The sequence below is a fragment of the Falco cherrug genome, chromosome 6 (assembly GCF_023634085.1).
Source record: "Falco cherrug isolate bFalChe1 chromosome 6, bFalChe1.pri, whole genome shotgun sequence".
Lineage (NCBI taxonomy): Eukaryota > Metazoa > Chordata > Aves > Falconiformes > Falconidae > Falco > Falco cherrug.
In genome coordinates, this window is record NC_073702.1 from 39,142,999 (window position 1) to 39,166,867 (window position 23,869).

The window sequence follows — 23,869 nt, forward strand, 5'->3', positions numbered from 1 at the left end:
ACCCTACCCTTCCGTTATTCGTGTCTCTTGCCTCGTAGATTATAGAAAAAGTGCCAGAGGTTTCTATCCCATCTATTTTGTTCCTGAGTAAAATTCATTCACCATTAGCTGAAATATATTGTGACTTTCTGGGTACGTGTCGCAGTCTGCTTGGATATCCAAAAACCTGTTTCTATTAGGCTAATGCCATAGATTTGCAGTGATACACAACCAGAATCAGTAAAATAAAATCAACACATTACCCACAGTTACATTTGTTTAGCTGATTGTATTCAAAATGCTTCTTTTTCATATATGAAGACAAAAATCCAAATATATTTGAATCTGAAATACAAATTGCATAACTTAGTGAATATTAAATTTGCCAACAGGTGCTATTAACTTGTATCTCACTTTTTTCTGTGCTAAAAGAGAAGGTCAGAGTAATGGAAACAGTTGAGAAGTGCTGACCTTTTCAGTGCCACGACTGCATTTAGGGATGGTCTTGTTCTTCCTCACCAGAGAAGAGTTAGTAGGCACTGACTTTTATTTGCATCCAGGATTTTATTCTGCTCCCATCATCACTATGAGCAGAGAGGGCCCAAACAGCCAGGACTGGAGCACAAGCCCGGGATCCTGTGAATGCAGGTAGTGACAGACCTTGGAGTTTTAGCAAGTCCTTAACTCATAATTCATCCCTCCTGACTGGAATAATATTACTTATCTCTTTGGGCTGAACTTCTGTGAAGTCTGCAATGTTTTTGAAAATTAGAAAATACAGCATGAGGAATTGAATTTGCTTCTAGAAACCAGGTGGGATAGGAAGCTGTGGCCAAACCAACTGTTTAACTATGTAAAAAACACTGGCAAGTTTTCAGAAGAGAAAAGACAGAAGGAAGGAAAAATATTAAAATACCCACATAAAAACCTACACAGCTGTTCAAGATTGCAGGGTAAAATTTGGCCTGGTAGATTTTAGCCAGCTGCAAAAATCGTATCACTTGTCACTTTATAAAGACAAATGCATGTGACACAGATTTTGTAAAGCTGGGTGCATGTCACTATTCATTTCTGACTGGCTAGATCAGGAAGTAGCCTTTTGCAGATCATTTGTTTTGCCCAACAGACTTGCATGTTATGGTTAACAAAACGCTGAAAAATAGATTATAAAGGGTTCTTTTTTCTACTTTCTCCCTTTTATTATTTTTCTCCTTTCTTGCCATTATCAAGGTACTTCTATTAGCAATAAAGCAAAGTTAAAACACTTAAAGAGGTAAAAACCTGTCTATCTCTTAAAAAGAATATTTCACTCCTAAAAAACTGGGAAGAGAACAAAAATTTAAAAAACAATTAAGGAATCAGTCTTTTCCTCTGCCAAACAACTTAATATGAGGAATCACTGGGCTGTATAGATTAAGTCAAAATGAAGCAGTGATATCTGGTCCATTCTGGAACCAAATTCCTGTAATCGGTGGCAGTTAGCACTAGATCCTAGAAATCATATACTTGCAAATTACACTGTATTTTTTTTCTCTTTTTTTAAATAGGTTCACTCCTTTTGCAAATGGACCAGATGACACCCCAGAGGAGATTCTAGCCAGGATTGGCAGTGGCAAATATGCACTTACAGGAGGAAACTGGGATTCAGTATCTGATACTGCAAAGGTCAGTGAACACTTTCTTGGATTTTTTTTTATGTTCTCTGAAATGGGCTTGCAGTTTGCAGTTATAACAAACTTAAGAGAGAGATAGTCAGAAGGGTTATTTCTCAGTGCCTCATGAAATAAAAACTTGCTTCCTTATGTTTCTACCACTCCACATGAAATAATGTGTCAGGAATTATGGTAGTTTATTTCATTAAACTAAAGCATAATACAGCACCATCAATTGTGAATGCAAGTGTAGGGTTGTCAGTGTATGATCTCTACGTGAATCACCTTTTTGCTCCTCAAAGCTAACCAGGAGCAGGCAGTTCACAAGCTAGCATTTTTAACTTCTGTATAGTTCACAGTTTAGGCTACTCATCTATCACAAAGCATGGAAACCCCAGGAGAGAAAATTCATCTGGTTCTGAGACTTTTGGGCATGAAGCTGCACGCTAGTCTATGAGACATGTAGATGGGCAGGAAAACGTTCAGTTGCCTGGCATTAATCAGAAACTTTGACAGGATTTAGAGATTCCTGCAAGAAATTTCAGTTTTAGCAACTGGTAGTATCCAATGGAAGAACTTTGATATATCCCACCACTGAACTGCAAGCGATCCTAGTAACATACTGATCTTGCTGCCAACACCTATGAGCCTCACAATGGTCTTCTTATCAGATGTCCAGTTTTGAAATGAAAATGCTCAGATGTGGTAGAACTGATATGGTTGAATTTTAGCCACCTGAATGTTAAATTTCTAAGTTTCTCTTGTAAGCATGCTTTGGAGTCAGTGAGGAGATGCCTCCAGATGGCATCCTCTCTAGGTGTTTATCACCAGTAATTAACACTCACTCAATAAGGTGAACACACTCCACATCATCTTTTGACTGGGTTATCAGCTGAAAGATGAACATTGCACATAAAAATTTTGAAGAACAGACTTTACCCTTAACAAATATAAAGCATATCTGAAGTGCATTCCTCTCCCCATTGGACTTGCTCACGATGACACTGCCGCTGGGAAGATCTTAGTGAAAACTGCACTGCTATTAATTACTTTTTCCCTTGCTGTTTTCTTCCTTTTAAACCCAGGACATTGTGTCTAAGATGCTTCATGTAGACCCTCATCAGCGCCTCACAGCAGTCCAAGTCCTAAGACATCCATGGATAGTGAACAGAGAGTATCTGTCTCAAAACCAACTCAGCAGACAGGATGTTCACCTGGTGAAGGTACATCCTATACCCCTGCCTCTTCCTTCCTTGAAGAATGAGCTGTCATTTGTGTAAATATTCTGGGAAATGATAGAGGACCGAGGATGATTTTTTTGTAATTTAAAAATTAATATGGCACTGTATTAACAGTAAAGGTTTTTGACCTGTCACCTGCTTGGTATTTTTAACTTCAAGCCGCATTATCATGACCTGGTGGCATTCCGTGCACATACTGCTGCCCACCACTTTGAATGAGAGACACCCCAGATGTCTGGCAGCTGAAATGTTGTTATCATTTCATGGAAATCAGCCATGCACCTCCATTTTTTCAGGGAGCTGTATAGGAGAAGGGAGGGGGAAAGCATCAATGAACTGAATTTCAGCCCAGCATTCTCTCTTTCTCTATTTTACAGGGTGCAATGGCAGCCACCTACTTCGCTTTAAACCGAGCACCTCAGGCACCAAGGCTGGAGCCTGTATTGTCCTCCAATCTGGCTCAGCGGCGGGGCATGAAAAGACTTACCTCTACCAGGTTGTAGCAGTACCCCCAAAAGGCCTCTTTGAAAACCTACAGTTTATTATTTGAGAAATTCATCTTTACTTGGCTAGCAGAACTTCTTCAGACAACCCGCACACGACATCGCCAGGACTAGCAGAAGCCCAGCGTAAGGCAAAGTTCTCTTTTGCTCCGTCATTTCTGTTACATTCCAGCCAGGGTCCCAGGTTTAACAACTTCACAAAGATGTGCCAATTTTGCCAGTAGCTCTGTTTCCTTACTGAGATAAAGCCAAATAAAGTAGGTGTGCTTCATCCTTCCCACCCTAGGAAATACTGTTTTTGAGTCCTTAAGATATTCCATGGGAACACTGTTTTCATTTTGTTTCTCAAGAAAAGCACTTTTTGCTATGAAGATAGCAATCAGGTTTGAACGTTTTCAGCTGTTCCAGCATGCATCAGGATGAAGTGACCTGGCTGGTCACCAGTAGACATCTACTGATCTCCACTCTCCCCAGGAAGAGTGAAGGCTGCAGAGACACATGAACAATACCTAACTTGAAACAAGTGCTATACAACATGAAGAGGAGAGCGAGCTGTTGGTGGTGGAAATATCTTCTGATTTCAAGAAATCTTTTGCACTTTGCCCCTGCCCTCTGTGGAACGAAGCCAGCACCGCTCAAGGAGAGCTTCGAACCAGCCCTGACTGACTCAGAGGGTTCTGAAAGCAGAAAACCTCTGAGAAACTCACTCCTCTGAGGAAATTATTGGGTCTTACAAGACTGTGGGAAAGCATTCACGTAAAACAGTGTGAGCAGGAGTCTGTGGATCAGGGGAGGAAAAGGTGTCTGATCTTGGCCAGCAAGCAGGAGGTCTGGGAGGACCAGGTGAGGGGGCTGGGGAACCGAGCAGAGTCAGGGGAAAGGGACATGTGACTTTGAGGGCAGTAGGCAGAAAGACCCATGGCAGCATGGTGGGTGGTACTGCCAAAGCAAACTAGCGTGCACATGCTTTGGGGACAAACTGGGACTCCTTTTAAAAGCAAGGAACAGTCCCTCCTCAGCAGCTGGTACAGAAGAAGGCAGCTGGGCTGCCGAGGGGCTGGCTGGGTCGGTGCAGCCATCCTCCCACACCATCACTGAGTCTGCTCACGAGACCGGCTCTGGCAGGCCAGAGTGCCACCCTGAAGCAAGTGAGGCCACTTCCAGTCATTGCTCCTTGCCCTTCCCTGGCCGCTCACCCGAATCTGCCTCCACCACCCAGCGTTTCGTGCCCCTGCCTGGCTGTTCTGCTCTAGCAGAGCTAAACTCCCTGTGCCGCCTGTGTACAGAGAGTGCCCACTTCTGAAGAGTCCAGCTAACTCTGTTACAAGCTTTAATAATAATAAATTATGAGAAGAATGCTCTGCTTTTATATTTATATAAATATGTACATGTGTATTTATATACATATAAAACAAAAGTTCTGTACCCTACTACCCAGATTTTCCAGGTTCAGGGAAAGAAAACTTCGTTGAAATGATCTCAGCAAAATGGACCTTTTTTCTCATTCCCTGACTTCAAAGCAAGCGAGCAAGGTTTGTGGTGCCGGATGTGAACTATTTTTTTATTCTTTTTCTTCCCCATTTGGCTTATAGTGGTCACAAGCTGACCAGGATTCTTCTTTGTACTGCTTTTGTTAATTTTTTTTTTCCAAGTAAATTTTTTCACCTCAGATGCTTTGTGGGAAAAGCTAATGTTCTATGTTGGCTTTTTTCTGTTGTGACAGGAAAAAAAGAAAAATGTGAACATGGAGCTTCATATGCTAGAGATGGTAATTTTTCCTTGCTGGGTAGTATGTGCATCTCGGTGCTGAACTGGAATTACACCTCTGAGTGTCCAAGGGAACAAGGAGTTGCATTTGCTATAGCAATATGCTTCCTAAAACTAGCTCTGTTCCGATGTTGACTGAAATTTGTTTGTTTGCATTAGCCTATTTTTAGATTTAAATTTATTCTTAATAATTTAAACCTATATTTAATGTTCAGGTTTATGTGCTGTGCACAGAGGACTGCTGCAAAGCAGCTCTCCACGAAGCCCTTCTCTTTTCTAGAATAAACAACGCTGTGAAACTTCACACAGTGGCTGAATTGGCTTGGACTGATGTGTGCAAACATGTGCAGGTGTGTGTCCATGGTTATGTACACAGCAGCCATCGTTCTCTCCCGCCGGCTAAGCTGTGCTCAGGATCAGCTTTTTGCTGCCTTTATACTTTTCCTCTTGTTAGAAGTTAAGTCTCATATATTTCTGCTGGCAGCACACTGCCAGGCGAGTCTGCAGGCAGGTGATACCCTGGCTGATGCAGAAACGCTCTTGCCAGGCCTGTTTCCCTGGAAGTGACTTCTGTCCTGGAAGAAGCAAGATGAGCATAAGGATGCTAAGTGCAACCAGGAGGGAGGGCTGGATTTTCTGGGGTCCCAGATGATTTGTGCTGTTTCAACAAAATAAATTTTCAATGGTCTGTGTAATTGTATTGTAGATGGGCAGAAAGAGTGTTGTAAATATTATGTACAGGTTTTGCCTCCCCCTCAGACTTCCTGGTCATCTTTCATTGCTTCAGTTTGATTTCTCTTCACAGTCCAATTCCCTCTTGATATACTTGGTCTTAATTCTTTGAGCATTTTTTAATGATCTGAATATTATTGTAGGCCAAACTTACAGGATGTTGCTCTTCCCAAAGTTTAATAGTTTGAATCTCTTCTCAGTTTAGCTCTTTCTAACCCACCAGTTATCACCTATTAACCATACCAGGTTTGGGCCACATACAGAATGATACATGTTGATGTCCATTAATTACTTTATAAGCCTATAAATCACATATAATGGGGTTGCTTATTAAGATTTTGTTGCCAGTGCATCCAGATTTATGCACATGTGTATGTATATGTAAATGCATACACACAAAAAATGCTGTCCCAGCTTGTTCAAATGACAATAGAAGTGTAGTCAGCGCTTGAGGTGATGCTCAGCAGAGTTTTGTCTGTGGTGTTCTTGAAAATCTGACATTGAAAATGGTAGTGGTTACTCTGGGTATGGATAGAGTACCATCCTTCTCTGGGTATGGAATGGATACCATTCATATTCTGGGTATGCATAAAGTACCGCTTCCATGGACGTGCCCATCCATGGAAGAAGCTGTCCCATCCAGCCTCCCTTCTGTCCCAGCTGTGCATCCCCGCACACTCCCAAGGCAGATCAGCCCCCGCTCCCCAGGCTTGTGCACGGGAGGTGCACTTCTGAGGGTTTTCTGACCTGTTTCAGTCAAGATGAACCCAATTAAACCATTTCCGCTGTCAGTCTTGCTGATCCAGTTCACTTGGACTGAAATACAAGAGCCTGCATCAGCAAATCAAGGGATAGTCGCTCCTGGCAGAGAGGGAGGAATAAGCCACGAGCACTCATTATTTCAGACCGGTAGCACCCGCCACTTGCCCTGGCCCAGCTGGATGCAGGCGAAGATGCATGGCCATGGCCTGATTACTGCTACAGCTGCTTTTAAACCAGCATTTCCTTCCCAGACTCCTTGCTGCAGTATAGCTCAGCAATAAGCATTTATTCTTTCTAGGAGAAAACGTAACTGAAAAAAGCTTAGGCTCGCTCTCTCCTCTCTTTTTAATCTTAAGGGACTTTTATTAAATGTTATGTTTAACTCCTAAAAGTCTGAAAATCACTTTGAATTAGATACCATCTTGCACATTATCAGTCCAGACATGACCTAGTGCCTTCGGCTATTGCAAATAGTATAGTTACATTTCTGAACCGTCAATGTGTGCAAAGCAATGACCGTCCAAGGCATACTGGAGTGTATCTGTCACAGAACATAGTCAGCTCATCTGGAGAGCCACTTCAAAAGCTGTCATTCAGCTCAGTAGAGGGTAGTCTGCCCAGCAGGGAGGAGGCATCTCCCCAGACTTTGCAGAGCTGGACCCCATCTCTGCAGCTCCAGGACTCTGAAGAAGCCAAATATTCCTGATGAAGAAGATCATGGGAAGAGCTACCCCAGTTCCTATGCAGCACCACAGCTTGTGTATATGGCAAAGGTGTGGGAGATGCTGCTCAGAGGGACAGCTGACCCCTGCCCCCCATCCCTCATGAATCTTTTACTTGTTCAATTTTTTCTAAGCAAGTTTTAAGAGCAGATAGCATTTATAAAGCCTGACTTTTTCAGCAAACCACAAGTGACCCTCACAGACACTTTGTAATCAGTCCCCACATCTGGAAAAAAAAATCCATTGATAATAAATTCTGGTTTGTTTCTCCCAAAAATCATCTTCAGCAGCTCCCTGAGATGGCCCTGGGTACTGGGGATAACCCAGGCACAGAGAGCCGGGAGAAGCTTGTCTTACGTGATACAATGTCATGACATGATGTTGCATGTCACACTCTTATGAAGTACAGATTGTGTGTCCCTGTGTTTCATCTAACCCTGGATGTGTTCCTGGGCCTCTTTTCAACCAGATTTAGGGTTGACTAGGTTTTGGACTGAGTTTGAAAGGGACAATAAATCTGTTGGCTTACAGGGTAGATCAGACTCTATTAGAAATCAGTATGCAGATCTCTAAGGGGCAGGCTGGCTTTGTCTGTGTAGTGCAGTGATCTCTCTACAACTTGTACCCAGCTCTGGTACATACAAATACATACAGACCTTGGTCGAGCATGGCAGTTGCTGTGTATTCTATGGTATGAATTATGCCAGGGCTTACATCATTCCCTAAGCCATGAGTGCCACAAGGGTTTTATTATGCTGCCGGTCCACAGAGCTCATGCCAGCATATGCAAGTGCTGATGCCAAAAAAAGGCAGGCAGGCACTCTCTCTTGACCTCAGCTACTCATCCGTCCTTTTGCACCTCCCTTATCCCGGTCACCATGGGGCAAAGCAAATGTTTGTGCATCAGAACAAGTGGCTGAGTACAGCAGGAAGGCAACAGCATCTGTTTTGGCAGCAGTGCTGTCAACACATCGGTGTGGCCACAACTTCAGTGTTACCTCTGCCCCTCTGTTTCTGAGTTATGCTGAGCTGAGCCCAAGCGTGGCTCAGAGTCAGGGCGATACTTGTACAGCAGCGTGTTACCAGTGCCAACCTGTGGGCACGGAGTGGGGGAACAAGCCCAGGCTTGAAAAGTCACAAGTTCATAGAAGCTCCCTGTAACCAGACGGTGTAGGGCTGCAGATGACATGCCATGGGTAAATAATGTTGACTGTGTGTATTTTTACCACCACTGACTTTATAAAGAGGACAGAAAAAATCCTGGAGTTTGTTTTTAAATCACCAATTTTTACAGAGGAAATACCTGATTTTGTGGAGTGCTACAGCTTTCTAGACCCCTAGCAGGAGTGAGGCAGACAAACATGGAAGATAAAGCAGATTACAACAGCAGAAAACAAGATATCTTAGCTTTCACTGGAAAACTATTTTCATTCAGGTGTTCTGAAGCTGTCTTAAGACATGTGTAGCAAAAATGCCAAAGCAAATATTTAGAAGCAAAGATACCTTGTTGAACATCTGCAGACAGCACCTTTAAACAAAAGCCATGTGAGCTCCGGGGTCACGTATCTGAATCCTAAAAGACAGGCAAGCAGCACAACCGGGACAACCACCCCAGATATTCCTTACATTAAAATAAAACGGCCTAAAATAATGTTAATAAGATGCTTTAATGTAGTTCATCAAAAACAGGAAAACGTGCAAGCCCATTTTCTTTCCCTCTTTCAAAGTATACAGCATATCATTTAGAAGTGTGTATCCTCACCTCATAGCTAACCCTGCTCCTGAACCCCTGTATTGCCCTGGGACATGGTGGCTAAGCTGCTTCTGGTACCTCCGTTCCTGTTTGAACATAGTCCCATAATCCCCCTCCATGTCACAGAATCATGGAATCATTTAGGTTGGAAAAGACCTTTAAAATAATCCAGTCCAACTGTTAGCCTAACACTGCAAGCCCACCACTAAACCATGTCCCTAAGTGCCACATCTACACGTCTTTTAAACACCTCCAGGGATGGTGACTCAACCGCTTCCCTGGGCAGCCTGTTCCAATGCTTGACAGCCCTTTCGGTCCAGAACTTTTTCCTAATGTCCAATCTAAACCTCCTCTGGCATAACTTCAGGCCGTTTATGCTCATAACACAAGCAACAATTGCACTTCCTCTTGTATTCTGAAAGTTAGCAAAAATTTGAGTGTTTAAACTCAGAAGATAAAGTGAAGTTAAAAGTAAGGTTCTGACTGTGTCCAGAACTAAAATTCTCAGTATTTAGGTGAAGGGTGAGTAGAAGCCTGTCCAGAATGAGAATGTTACAAAGCAAATAAAGTCACAGTAGTTCTTAGAGCCAAATTTTAGGTAAAATTATTCGTAAGTTTTGTGAGCTTAAACCTTGCATTTCCATGTGCAACCAGGTGACAACACAGGCACATCAGCCAGCTAATCAGGCATCTGATCATGCGTGTCCGTGCAGGCTTGCACATGGAAATCTTTTGCAGCCCAGTGTTGAAAGTCTGGAATTAAGAATTTGGCCCTCTGCATCAGCCGGTGTTGTGTAAACCATAATGTTCAGTGTTGAACTGTACAACCACTGCTTCTTGCTTTGCTGTACGTAGTTACACAGTCAATTTGTGCTCCATTATTTCTCCTAAATTTCTTTTACAGTCGCAGTTTTCAGACTAGCTTGAAAGGCAAATGAGGAAAATGCATGTCCTCTTTGATAAAGGCGGATTTTGAAAGGAGAGGCTGGAATTAAGCATTTGAAGTGCAGAAAGTGAAAACCAGTTGCTAGAAGATTGGTTCTGATTTGCTACTCAGAGCCAAATCCTGCTTCCTTCACTCTTGCTGTATTAGTTCCTTCATTCACGTGCACCTTCAGTGAAACAAGGGGACAGCTCAGAGCAGTGTCCCCCTTCCTGTCCCAGTGGTGGAGTGTGGCCTTTAGGTGACGACACGGTGCAAGGGGTTTACTTGGGTAGTATTAAATGAATTTGACCTTGAAATGAACCATGATCTAGCACTTTGTTTACAGGCTCCATATTCATGTTTACAAACCATGATTTCTGAGGCTCACGCTTTTTACGTTTCCTGTATGAAAAGGGCAGCCGGTGTACAGATATTTATTATGTTTACCAGCGTTTCTGAATAGATTTTTTTTATAGTACATGGTTTTATGAAGTGTAATATTTTTATAGCAGAATGATGATCTTTGGACTTTCTATATTGTTACCTACTGTTTGCAAATGAGCTCTTTGCTCCCTTTCTTCTGTGCACTGTACCCAGTGTTGCTGCTGCTACTGTTGCTGGCCTCAGCTGCTGCTGCCCCATGTGACGTGGGCTGACGGTATTGTGAAACTGTGCAAACTGACTTCAAAGAGCTGCAATTGTGCTGAAGGGCTGGCTGCGTGCTGGGTCCCTCCTGGCAGGAGGGATGGGGAGCTGTACTATGCCAGGGCAAGAGTTTACTGTGGATGGCCCCCAAGGAGAAGCCTCAGTGCTCACCCTTATCTGTACTCCGCTGTGGCTTGGCATGCCCATCCTTTCCTTTCTTTATAAAGAAATAAAAAAGAAAATAAAGGATTCTGCTCGTTTTTGCATAGTTCCTTTCCAGTCCCCAAGCACTGGCCATGTTTGAATGCCATGTGTTGGTCACAGTAAAAGCACAGTTACCTTTTCCAACTGTATCTGGAGCTGTTACCTCTGTGCAGCCTGAATACTCAAACCTCCGCTTTGGGAAGCAACAAGTAAGCCTTTAACCCCACATCAGTCAGGCAGTTCACCCAGCAGACAAATTTGGGGTTTCACTGTCAGACAAATGAGCACTTTCACACAAGCTGCCTGGCGAGGGTTTCCCTTGCCCCTTAAGGAACTTCCAAGGTATGGTTCTGGAAAGTGCTCACCACTGGCAAGCAGCCTGCATATCCTTTCTGCTTGCTGAACTTACTAGTGACCACAAAAGCAAAAGAAACCTCTCCTGCTTTGAGGGATTCGTTCTGCTTCCCTGGTGTTACCATGTCTGAGCCTGCACACCATGACACTGGCGTTCACGTCTGTGGATGTCCAGCAGCATCACAGCGGTGGTGAGCCCAGCTCAGGCTCCCCACAGGAACAGCATGTGGTACCAGACAGGGAGAAACTGCATGATCCTGGTCCAAGCGAGCATGACCAAGCAAACTTGGATTTCAAATATGTTACTCATAGGATTTCTGCTCTGACCGTAGGTCGTCTCATGCCTCTGTTCTCCTGCCAGCTGCTCCTCTCCTTCTCCCACTTCTGCCCTTCCTTTCTTTTCTCTGTCCCTAAAAGAGTGGACCCTTCCAGCTCCTTTAGACCTTATGGTATGTGTATGTCATGTGTAGACATGTGTATGTCCCTCCCCATCCTCTTCCTCCGCACCACCCCAGTACCTACCAGGAATTATTCCTCCTCTCTCTTATCGAGCTTCTGTCCCACAGGTCCATCTTGTGGTTTTCATTGCCCTCCCTGGCAGGCAAGCCAATGACTACTGTACATCCATTTTTATAGGCCCAGTGGCTAACAAAGGAGGTTTTTCTGAAGAACCATAGTCATGTACGAGAACATCCAAATGGGAAAAGTGAGAGGAGAAAAAAAACAAGCAGCCTTTCTCTTCCTTCCCCTCTTCTAATTCCTGCTTTCACACGAACATGACCAGGAATGAGCCAGCTTCAGCCACTGTTGGACATATATCACTTTGCAGAGGACCTGGCTGGGAAGCCCTGTGGCATGCCAGGCCCTGGGCAGGCAAATGTGAGTCACCCTCCAACCCCAGAAAACAAATAAATGAGGTGTCTAAAAGGAAGGCTTTGTAGAGTATGTTCAAGTGCCTGATACAAGACACGACCCTTTTAGGAAATCTGCATTAGCAACCATCTTCAGTGTCTGCACTCACTGATACGCAACCATGCTTTTTTCCCTGGATAGAAAAGAACCCATTTGTTGAAAAAAAAATAATTAAAAAAGTAGCAAACAACGCCCCTCCCCCTTGTAACTCTGCTCTGTAGTCAATATTAATTTCCTTTTTATATCTTCCTCCTGCTTTATCCCATCCTAATTCACCTTTGGCCGCTTCACCCCCTTTTTGTGTCCCACTTGTGGTGTACCATCAGCATGGTCCTGAGTCTCAGAAAGTCTTGTTATATGCCTGTACAGCACCTTGTTCAAGGGCAGGATAACTGCTGGCTGAGCATCCCAGGCACTACAGCAAGGCAAATAACAGGCAGTAACAATGATAGCTCATGTCTGAAGATGAAAAGAAGCAGAGATTTTGCATTAAAAGCTGTGATGACAAGCTGAAGACAAGCTATGCCCAGCTATTCAGGTTAACGATAGACCACTTCGCAGTGCACTGGCTGCTGAAGACGCCCTACTCCTGCTGTCCAGATGCAAGATGGAAGAAGAGGAACTCTGTCCATTCTTCTAGATAGACTGGAGAACTGTTTGTGGTGCTCTCACTGTTTTCTAAACAAGCAAAGCTGGCCGGAGTTCAATTCCATTCTTTGTTGAGGAAATTGGTTTATAAAAAGGCTGGTGACTCACTGTCTGCGGTGAGGCTGCACATTGTTTTGGCTTGGCACTCTCCTGCCTCAGTATTCTTCCCATCCTGCAGTCACTGGTAAAAACAGCCACAGTCACAAAGCTTCACACTTTCCCTACTGTAGAAAGCAGGCTTCTATTTTAAGGAAAGTCTCCTTTCCAAGGCATGCAAGTGAAGAGCTGCTGATTTCCAGGGCATTTACCCAGGCTTTCCAATTGTCACGTTATTGTCTGGGCTCTTCTCTGTATTGTATATTCTGTTATAATCAGTGATCTGCTTTACTCACCCATTCAGACTAGCTGCTTCTCCAACGGATAGTCAATGTGAGGCGTGAAGGTGCGTTTTACCTTAGCATTTGACTTGGATTTCAGAAGTGAACCTCCACATATGCTATTATTTACAGTGACCTCAACTGAGTCTGACACAGTGGGGTGGTCATCCCCTAATGTCAGTAACCATGTCGCCTCGAAGTCAAAACCAGCATACTGAGAAAAGAATTGGATTTAATTTGGATTTAAGCATATGAGACTTTTCCTAAAGGCGTAAATTTATTTCATCTGCTGGTACTAAAACAATTTAGTCTTTAGGAACATTAGCTGTTACAATGGAACCTTAAACACAGAGAACAGCAACAACCTGCATTTCACTTCAGAGAAGTGACAAGAGTGACCCATAAGCTTTTAAATAGTCCTGACAGTGCTGATCTTTTGCTATTTGGACCTCTGGTCTCACTTCAAGCACCAGTCTGCTGCCATCTGTTACACTCTGAGCGGAGTTGCACATTAGTTGTTGGGGCTGCGATCTTTCTATCATGTCTGTGGACTAATACACACAGGTAAAAACTGTCCAGGAACGAACACGCTCCTCAAATGTGTGCTTAGACAGGCAGAAATAAGGTGGAATACACAGCCGAGATGTATTCATGCTTTTGGCTCACTGAAAAAAAGTGCATGTTCAGCTGAGCAAAGGTGAGGATTATTTATTCTGTGATTCAGGTGCAAATTTGTTATTACTCTCCCAAGCCCAGGAATGACAGCAACCTTCTGTGAAGCTCATGTCAGGTATCCAACATGCACATTCACACAATTTGCACAATCCCTAGTTCCAGGAAGTCTCCAAGTGGCCCCATGTTCTACCATCAGATAATCTGTGAGGAAAAACACAGCACTGGCATTTCACAGAATCACAGAATGGCCAGGGTTGGAAGGGGCCTCTGGAGATCATCCAGTCCAAGCCCCTGCTAAAGCAGGTTCTCCTAGAGCAGGTTGCACGGAGTTGTGTCCAGGTGGGTTTTGAACGTCTCCAGAGAAGGAGACTCCACAGCCTCTCTGGGCAGCCTGTTCCAGCGCTCTGTCACCCTCAAGGTAAAAACGTTCTTCCCCACATTCAGATGGAACTTCTTGTGTTTCAGTTCATGCCCCCATTGCCCCTTGTCCTGTTCCTTGGCACTACTGAAAAAAAGCCTGGCCTCATCCTCTTAACACTCACTTTTAAGGTATTTGGAGACATTTGAAACAGGGTGAGTTATATATTACTATGCCCACCAACATATGCAGATATTGTTGGTCTTACACTAGCATGACCTTTAAACTTGGTATGTTTTTACACCATTTATAGCAATTCAAGTCAAGAATACCCCCACTGTGATGCAGTCAACAGCTAAAACCTCAGTCTGAAAAAGGCTGGGTGGCTCCCTCAGTCACAGAAGCTTCCTCCCAGATTATGCCTAATTTCAAGTAGGATGCCTAACTGGGGAAGATCCATTGCCACTGGCCACATTCTGTGCTTAAATGCCAGTGCTTCAGTCTTCTCAAAACTTTCAGTCAATATCAGCAACAAGCACCTGATGCTTTTAAAAATCAATCTATAAGAATTACAAGAAAAACCTCACCAGTGTAACTGGAAGCTTCATCCCTGGCTTCTAAAGGAAAGTTGAAGAAGAGATTAGGCAGTATATGTTAAAGGTAAGAAAACGGCATGCAAAACCCATAATTCAGGCCTCAAGTGCCGTTTTTAAAATGCACCAATGAATATCACTGAATATATTTAAAGTGTGCCGAGTTCAGATGCAGAGAAAAACACAAAATGCCTATCATGGAGATGATTAAAGACCCTGGCCTGTTCAGCTTATCCTGAAGATGGCCAAGAGGCGACTTGATTATTGCCTACAAGAGTCTTCACAGGGAGAAACCCCCACGTTCTGGAAACACAGAGAGCCAGACTGAAGCACAAAAGCGGGCAAACATCTGGGTGCAGTGGCAGAATGGAAATAAGGCAGCCACAGTTTTAGAAGTGAGACTGTCTTTTCATTGGAACAAAACAAATCTGTTTTGTTTGAAAGACAAAGAGAAAAAGGGGTCTGCCATTCCTCTCAGTCACTTTCAGTAGACACACCTTAGGAGACACAAAGCTAGTACAGCGGCAAGTGGATGACTTCAATAGTCTGCAGTAATATGGAAATGAATTTAAATGCTATGATGGTCTCGTTTGGCCTCAAATATGGCATGCATTCATACTGCCCTACCACAAGCAGTCAGCACTGAGAGAACAGATCAGGTTTCCACAGGATTCATGGATGAACTCCAAAGATTAATTCAAAGATTATTAGGCCACAAACAACTGGAATAATCAACTCGCTCTGTTTAAATTTGTGTCTTTACTGTCTTTAACAATATAGAATATCCCTCTGAAATTTTGTGATGTTTACAACTATCTATAATGTTAATTTAGAATACCGTTTCACACCATTGGTGCAATATGGTTAAAACCTGTAGCAAGACTGGATAAATGGTGTTCCCCAAAAAAAGTAGAACGCTCACTGCCTTAAGATCGAAGTCAGTTACAATAGCATTAGTAGTGTCCTAATCCTGTGAACAACAGGAGGGCCTTAAACAAACAGATGTCAAACATGAGTGAAACCTTCCAGTACATGGAGATAAAGAAGGGTCTAATCTTCAATAAGCTCTCCAATTAGAATTAAGCTATTTGAGAGAGAGTGAAAATTAGACCACAAAACCTTGAATTCTTAAAATTTCCAAGGCCTGGAGCTGAATGATGACTCATGAACTGACTTCATGCAGCTTCTGCACACCTGTAAGATGTACTCCAAGAAAGACAGAGAGGCTTCAAGGTCCAAATCACAGTATCCTGGGTATTGAAAAAAAAAAAAAGGAAGGAAAGTGGGAAGTAAATTGTCAATAACAAATGCAAATCCTGTTCATAATAATGCAGAGTGACAGTGAAAAAAGGTGGTTCTCCAGGGAAGACACTACCCCGCTCCCTCCCTCAGCTTCAAGATTGTAAATGTTAGCAATTCCATAAGAACAATTTTTGATAAACCCTAAACACTAACAATCACATCTAGTGAGAGTTGTTCCACCTCTGTGACAAACACTGCAGGAGCAGTCTCCCTGAGGTATGATGTGGCAGAGATCTTGTGCAAGACAGCCACTTAGTCTGGAAGTGCTGCATAACCAGCCCCATCGGGGTGCCCTGCTGCAGAGTGACAGTCCCGCTTTTGAGCCCAAAGAGCCTTAAATAAATCTACACAGCTGGAAGCTTGCATCACACTCCCGGGAGATGGGATATGTGCATTTGACCAACACCAGCCTGAGGAAGGAGCTGATGCGGTTCCCTGCTCTGATCTGCAGCATCCTTGGCAAGCCCTGGAACCACAGGGGTTTCATGTGATGCACAGGTGAAGCTCACGCTGCCTCCTCCTGAGCTTTCCACAGAAAGGAAGGAGCTGCTCCCAGCAAGTTGTGAAAACATACTTCTGCACAGCCTTCAGGTGGGACACTCTAAGCAGAAATAAGCACCAAAGTCACAGGGTGGTGTCACAATAAGGGCATTCCTCTGCTCCACATCTCCTCTTGGTTAGGTTTTGTTGAGCTTCCTGCTCAGTGTGAAAGGTTTGACTTCCACTCTGGCAGGGAAGCTGGGTCTGCAGGGCAGACGCTGCGGTCCACTCCAGCTGCCAAGGATCAGGAGCAAGGTATTGCATGGCTTTTGGATGTTGGCTCTCATATTTAATTTATAAGGCTCTCAGTGTAAAAAACAAAATATCTCTTGCAAAAAAACAGATAGTCCTTGTGAACTCAAACTATAGCATCGCTACCTAATACTAATATTTATTTGAAAGATTAATACCCATACAAAAGATGGCCTCAGATGTCTGTGGGACATAGTATTTCAAATCCTTCTGACAAGAAAAGGACCCTCCAGTTTGGAGGTTGTCTATAACTACCCATCTCACTTTTGCACATGCACATTTGGGTACATGAGTAAAATGCATCTATTTTTTTTAAAAGTATACACACTTGAAGCAGTACTTTTTTATTTTTTCTCTCAGACCTTGTATAAACCTAAATAACTCCCTGTTGAGTCCTGGATGGCCTTGTAGAAGTCCATCAGGACCTATTGTTTATTTCACTTTGATCCCAGTAGCTTTGGAAAGGACTTTGGCATGTTTACCTTCAAGTTACTCATCTTGTATGTCCACAGTTTGTTTATCCACTGTAGTCTACTGAAATTTCCCCCCTTTCTTTTAGTTAAAGATATAGGCCAAAGGTGATTTCAGGGTCCCTATCTGGACATGCATCACCAATTCAATCAAAGACAACCTTTGGCTTCCTCTAGTAAGTCGGGGGCATCCTAGATGCTGTCTTGCTCTCACAGTTCTCCAGTGAGCAGGAGAAATCTCAGTCCATCAAGTGAAAAACTGACCCTAACTTAAGCATATTAAACAGCACCAAGGATACTGTAATTAGACCAAAGTGAGCCCTGGTGTAATCATGCCTTTCTGGCTTAAGTGTGCTAATTGCTTTTTTTCCTAAATCAAGTCTACCAATATTTATGTTCAAGGCCTTCCAGTGGCAGTAGTTTGGGTAGTCATTCTTTAACAGGGGAAAGGCTGGAAGAAGAGGGAAGCACAGAACTGTACTTTTCTGTAGGAATGATCCCCCCTTCCTGGCCATCCTCCAGCCTCACTTGGGTTATTTAGGCTGGGTAGAGCCAAGGCACCGGGAAACAGCATAATTAAATATGCTAAGTGAATTTATTAGTGGTGAAACATACCAAGAACTTACATTTTTATCATGTTCTACTAAATTTATATTTATTCAGCTCAAAAAAGACCCATAAGTCCTGAGGAAAGGATTACATAGCTAAAATGACTGTTCCTATCTAACAGTATCAACTTTGAGCCCTTCACTTTCTGCCATCAGTCAGAACCCTGATTTTAGTTTGCTCCTTATAACCTGTGGGATGTTTTTATTGGATAAAACACATTAAGAAGGACACAGAAAGCTTGGGAGAAAACCCATGACTAGTTCTTCTCATGAAGTACAAGTGTTTCAAGACACACTTTGCAAGGCAGTGATGGAAGGAGTAAACCTTCTCACAATGTTACTTGAGATGTTCATGCCACATCATTGATACTTCTTCCTCAGAAAAAGGAAATAGTTTTTTTTTTAAATAGAATAGAAGATATTTCTAGTTGTTGTTATCCTATTGGATTCATCACCACAGCAGGTTTTCCATAATGAGGTAACCAACACTGCTTTGCAGCCCAGTTTGATGCCTGCTAAGAGATGCAGGCTGCCAAGTGAGCACCACCAGCCCTACTGCTCTGCTCCTCTGAACATAATTACAGTGATGGCTGTATGTCATTTCACTGTAAAAGATTTCCCCGAGTGAAGCAGGAGAATTTTGTAAGGTCATGTTACAGGAAGAGGCTCTCCTACCTCAGCTGACCCGATTTAGCAATATAAAGTACAGAGTGCACCTGATGGAACAAGCAGCCCTCACCTCTTCCTTCCCAAACACTAAATAATCATCCACAATTGCTTCAAGGATACCAGCAGTACAGCAGTTCAATGCTAGAAACAGCAGGTTTGGGTTTCTTCTTACATGGATGTGAGTGGCATGGTTTTTAGAAAATGACCATTTATTGTCCTAATTTCTTTACTTAAGAGAATTTTATAAGTTAAAAAACAATTACTGTTACAAAGGTCCATTTTTAAATAGTAACCACTATATCCTTGTAGCCCAGCACCTGTATCTACATTACTAAGCAGGAGCATAAGCAACCTGTGAATAAACCCATTAACTGGATTCTTTCCCCATGTTGTAAAAACTGATTTACTAAACAGCCCTAGCAATATAGTTTTATGTTTTGAAATAAAACCTACAATTATCTCATTTGAAACATAATTAAATAAATAGAGATGAGCTTCAGCTCAGTAAAAGATCTTAAAACAATTAAAACTAATTCAGTCTTCATGATGGTAAAAACAGATGCATTCAGTCATCACCACTACAGGTATTGCAGCATGAAGGTGGCTTAAGTAATTTCAGCTGCAATTTTGGCTGCCTATTTTATCATGTGTGACTAATTAAAGACTCAGAGCAGCCTCATCACAGAAAAGCCACATCTTCCAGTTGCCCTGAGGCTCTGCTGCACCACACACATGAAGTGCTACTCATGCAGGGTGCATCCTTTATCTACAGCTATTTGGCTATTAGCAAAAAAAAATCTTAGGAGAAAACTTGCCCATAAGAACAGTTGTACTGTAAGTTTAAGTAGGGGAAGATATTGGTTTGGGTTGGTTTTGTTTTTTTCCCCCACCCCTTGAACAGGGTTTGAAGCTGTCAGACTAGCAGCCGGGTGGTTGCTGCTCCCACCCTTGAGCAGTGGCCTCCATCTAATCCAAGCTGTTTCTCGGGCATGGAGAAAAAGCACTTGTGCAGCCTAGCTGCAAACTCAACCAACCCTCTGCCGGAGCGTTGTACTTGTTTCTCCTTGTCTGTACACAACTCTGGACGTTATATGCCTTTCACAGCACAGGGTAAGCTGTTTTATATGTGCCTATGATATAGACTGTATTAGGGCCAGAGCTGTGTGATTTCCTACGTATGTAAATTTAGAATAACAGGAATAACTACGCTAATAAAAGCTTCAAGTGTTCAGACCCACCAAACCATAATCCAATCACGACAGACAGGTCTTTTTGCATGTAAGGCAGGGAAAAGCAGCAATTACAATTGCCTGGAAGGCTTGTCTTCTATGCTCACAAAATACTTTCTTTTTTTCTTTGTTTTAGGTAGCACCCCTTGCTTCAGTTCCTTATGCACAGCTGTTGCTTGGCTTGCCTACAACGATTGTTAATCACAGTAGCTGCTTTTTCCAGATCCTTTTTGCATCTATTTTATTTTTCAGTTCTTTACTTTGTTCATTATAATTCCTACATCATAGTGTTCCTTTGGCCATTAATAGAGGAGGGTCTGTCTTTTTCTTGCAGTCTTATTAATATTACAACATTGTCTTATTTGCAGGTCCTCAGCTGGAATCAAATGAGGGGGTTTTTGATGTTTTATCCTACTCCAGAACCTACTGAAAACTGCAGATGATTAAATGCCTCTAGTTCCATAATGTAATAATTTATCCTAATTGATCAGGTTTTACATAGAAACTATTAAACTTGCAAATTATATATGCTGATCTTGTGTGATAGTGTGCCAACTCCATGGTCAGTGTGAAAACTGTTACCTGCTAGCTTCTGTGGTTTTCAGCACTGAGAAAACAATTTCTGCATTTCAGGAAATGTTTTCAAAAGTGAGGTATAGCTCCTTCTAAAGTGATTTAGTTGTTACGCATTTATTTTAGTTTTCTTTAGACTAATACTAAATTCATATTTCTGTTAGGATGTCTCTGCAAACGTGTCAGGGCTGACCACGCATTTGCAGAGATTTTTGCAGAGATGCATAAGGCAGCCTCCCGAGTTAGCATTCTCGGGCATTCAGTCTACAACTCTTCAAGCACTCCTGCCAGCACACAGGGATAATGTACCTTGTAGTCAAAGACACAAAAGATAAATGCAAGTATCACATCAACCTGTGCTCTTGCTTGGCTCCATTTGATATTGCAGGCTGATTAAATGTCAGTCAATGGCTCTAGTCAACCTTCTCATCTACATACCATAGGATTTGTGTCCATTTAATGAACAGGTATTTCATTAGAAGGTCTAGGAAGACTGTCTGAGCAATACGTATTTCTCCATATTTTTCTGCAACTTTGGAAGTACCACAGCAGGGAAATAATAGCTACTTCAGTCCTGAAGTCACAGTTTCTTGAACAGCTTGTTTAATTGTAGTTCCCTTGTCTGTCATGCAACATTTAAATAATGTTTCCCTGCAATTCCTTTCACAGCTGGGAAAAGGCACCATCGTTCTCCCCTGCAGATGTTTGTTAACAGTTATAGCAGGTACATCCTCTAGGACTGACTTCATGTCTTATGCCAGTACCGTAACTACTGCATAGCCTCAGTAGATTGTTCTGCAATGTCCGTAACACTATTTTCTTCACTGGTTTTATTGCCAGACAGATAGTACATTCCTCTCACCCTGACAGGGACATGCCACCATGCATGTGCCTACAAAGACATGTCAAGAGGAAGAAAGAGATGCCCCAAAAGGAGAAAAATTGCAGGCTGTTTTACTCAGCAGCTGAATCTGCATTTGATGAGGTCTAGAATTGCTGGTTCTTGAGCTGCAGTTCTGAGATGAAGAGAAGAAAAGGCTATATATCCACCACAGCTGGGAGGCTTGCCCCTGCCACCCCTGCACACAGAGATAAGGAATGTGGGATATGGAGACTCTCTTCCAAGGAAGACACAGTATTCATCTGCTAAACAGACCCATCATCCAGCAGCTCACCTCCTCACAGATACAAATTCCAAGATACTGCAAAAAATTACTAAGGCTCACACAGCTCTGGCTACCTTACATATGCGTCCTTGTGAGCAAAACCACCAGCACTGAAGATTTTTGGAACCAACGATGAAGGAGCCAGGGATGCTCTCCTCCGTTCCCTCAGCTGCAGGCAGCAGTTCAGGAGAGTGCAGCTGTGTGCTGGCAGCAAGGGATGATGAGCTGCAGAAATGCTATCTACATAAAACTTCTGTTATCAGAGCGTGTCCCATGTAGAGTAACTGCTGGACAACCCTAGAGTCTATCTGCTAAAAACAAGGAAGGGAATTCAAGGCACCAGCTTGCTAATCTAGTGATTAAAGACGGCCAGTAAAGTCAATAGCTGAGTTAAAAAAGTAGTGACCTGGCCAAAGGCTGAGGGAAAACAAGGAGAATAACTGGTCAGCCTAATAAGCTTCAGAAGCATCTCCTCACAGAGGTCAGAAGTACAAGGCTAATGAGAAACAAATGAAAGCAATGGGAATTCCAGGAAGAAATTCCAGGAAATGGCAGGTAGGGTTTTTGTGAAGATAATCTAAGGGATAAAAGATTGCAGAGGATCTGTCTGAAAAACAAACCAGCTACAATTTCCTGTTCTCATTAGAAGAAATGTAGGAGCAATCTTGAGACATACATGGCTTGGCTTATTCACAAGCATTTAATGACCTAAAAATCAAAAGCGAACATACAGTACACAGACAAAAGAACATATGAATAGTTGAAAATAAAGGAACAATGTCAGCTTGCAGATAACAGAATCAGAAAGGTTAAGGTATGGAATCAGTTTCAACTATCATCGGACAAAAAAGACAACTAAAAAGTTTGATAAAAGCATTAAAAATTAAAATAAAGGAAACTGCAGTCACTAAATAATGCAGAAAGAGCTCATAACAGGTAAAGGCAGAAGTATGGTAATAATAACAACTCAAATAGGTCTAAATTCAGTATGAAAAATTAGATAGATGCATGCTTGAGACCAGGAGAAGAACAGGTGAAATATATTTTAGAAAAAGTGTGTGGCATGGCCTAAAGAAACTTGCTCTGAAGGTCCACAAGGCCCTAGCAGAAGCAATTTGAGATCATCGATGATTATCCTTGAGCTCATGAAGAGGACAGGGCAGTCCAACACTGGAGAAGAGCATGTGTCTGAACAGAAGGGGTTAACAAGAACCCAGGAAACCGTAAGTCAAATGGCCTAATTTTGATTTTAAAAAAAATGCTAGAATAATTTATTAAACAGTCAGTTAATGTTCACTCAGGGAACAACATGCTTAAAAGTACCCCTAACACGGACCTGTCAAGAGCAACTGATGTCAAATCCAATCCAATTTCTCTGGTGAACAGGCTAAGGGGGTAAAAAGGAAGCTGTGAATGTGATAAATTGAGGGAGTCTTTTATACAGCTTGTGATACCCCTACAAGAAACCTAAAAAATAGTATGCAAATAAAACTACTATAAATGCATACAGAACTGCAGCAAAAGCAAACTTTAGATCCTTGTTAGCTGCTTTTGTTGTGTAACTGGTAGAGCCTGTCATGTGGGACTGGTTTCTTCTGGGCACATTTGTAGTTAATGATTCTTTCATTAACCACTTTGAAAACAAAGCAGGATACTCTCAAAATTAGAAAAGGGTACTTCACTGCTGGTGAAGGCTTTGACCCTTGTTGGGGCTATGCCTTAAGAAAGCTGTAAACAAAAATGGAGTAAGGAAAAGGTTGAGATTTAAAAGGCACAGCCTGTGAGAAAAGGCTGAAAGAACTTGTTTACTCCAGAAAGACTAAACAACGATGCCTTCTAATGCAGACAGACTTTTTTTTTTTTTCTCCATACACAGAGTTAAGAAAAAAAATGACAAATTTTCAGTAAAAGAGAACAAGGCTACATTTTTAGGTAAACTGTAGCTCTAACATCAATGACTGAGCCTGGCTATATAGGATAGATGGAATCCTGATACAGGAAATTCTTGTTTGAACATATAGAACTGACTTCCATACATCTTCCATCATCACGAGTCAAATCAGCTAAAACAAATGATTCTTTGAGATCTCGTTCAGATTCACATTTCTGCTTTTAAATGAGGAGTCCACAGAAATTAATATGTTAAGCCTTCTTGTAATGCAGTATACCAAGAGGATTAAAACTCTTTTTCCCACACAGCAAAGCCAGGGGTGGTTGTGGGGTGTCCTATCATATGCTGCAGATACAGAAAAAGGAGA

At 42.5% G+C, this 23,869-nt stretch overlaps 1 protein-coding gene and 1 long non-coding RNA gene across 4 annotated transcripts in view; both read left to right on the top strand.

Annotated features, from left to right (window-relative positions):
- Positions 1-10,930, top strand: part of RPS6KA2 (ribosomal protein S6 kinase A2) — a 321,408-nt gene extending 310,478 nt beyond the window's left edge. For all 3 annotated transcript variants that reach the window (XM_055714505.1, XM_027810973.2, XM_005443111.3), the window contains 3 exons: positions 1,527-1,644; positions 2,717-2,854; positions 3,250-10,930. In XM_055714505.1, coding sequence (XP_055570480.1) covers positions 1,527-1,644; positions 2,717-2,854; positions 3,250-3,375 — 382 coding nt within the window. In that variant the 3' untranslated portion in view covers positions 3,376-10,930. The remainder of the gene's footprint in view (positions 1-1,526; positions 1,645-2,716; positions 2,855-3,249) is intronic.
- A 7,784-nt stretch (positions 10,931-18,714) lies between these two features.
- Positions 18,715-20,376, top strand: LOC114016896 (uncharacterized). Its single transcript, XR_003561661.1, has 3 exons — positions 18,715-18,821; positions 19,545-19,753; positions 20,241-20,376. It is a non-coding gene; the product is annotated as an uncharacterized LOC114016896 (long non-coding RNA).
- The last annotated feature ends 3,493 nt before the right edge of the window (positions 20,377-23,869 follow it).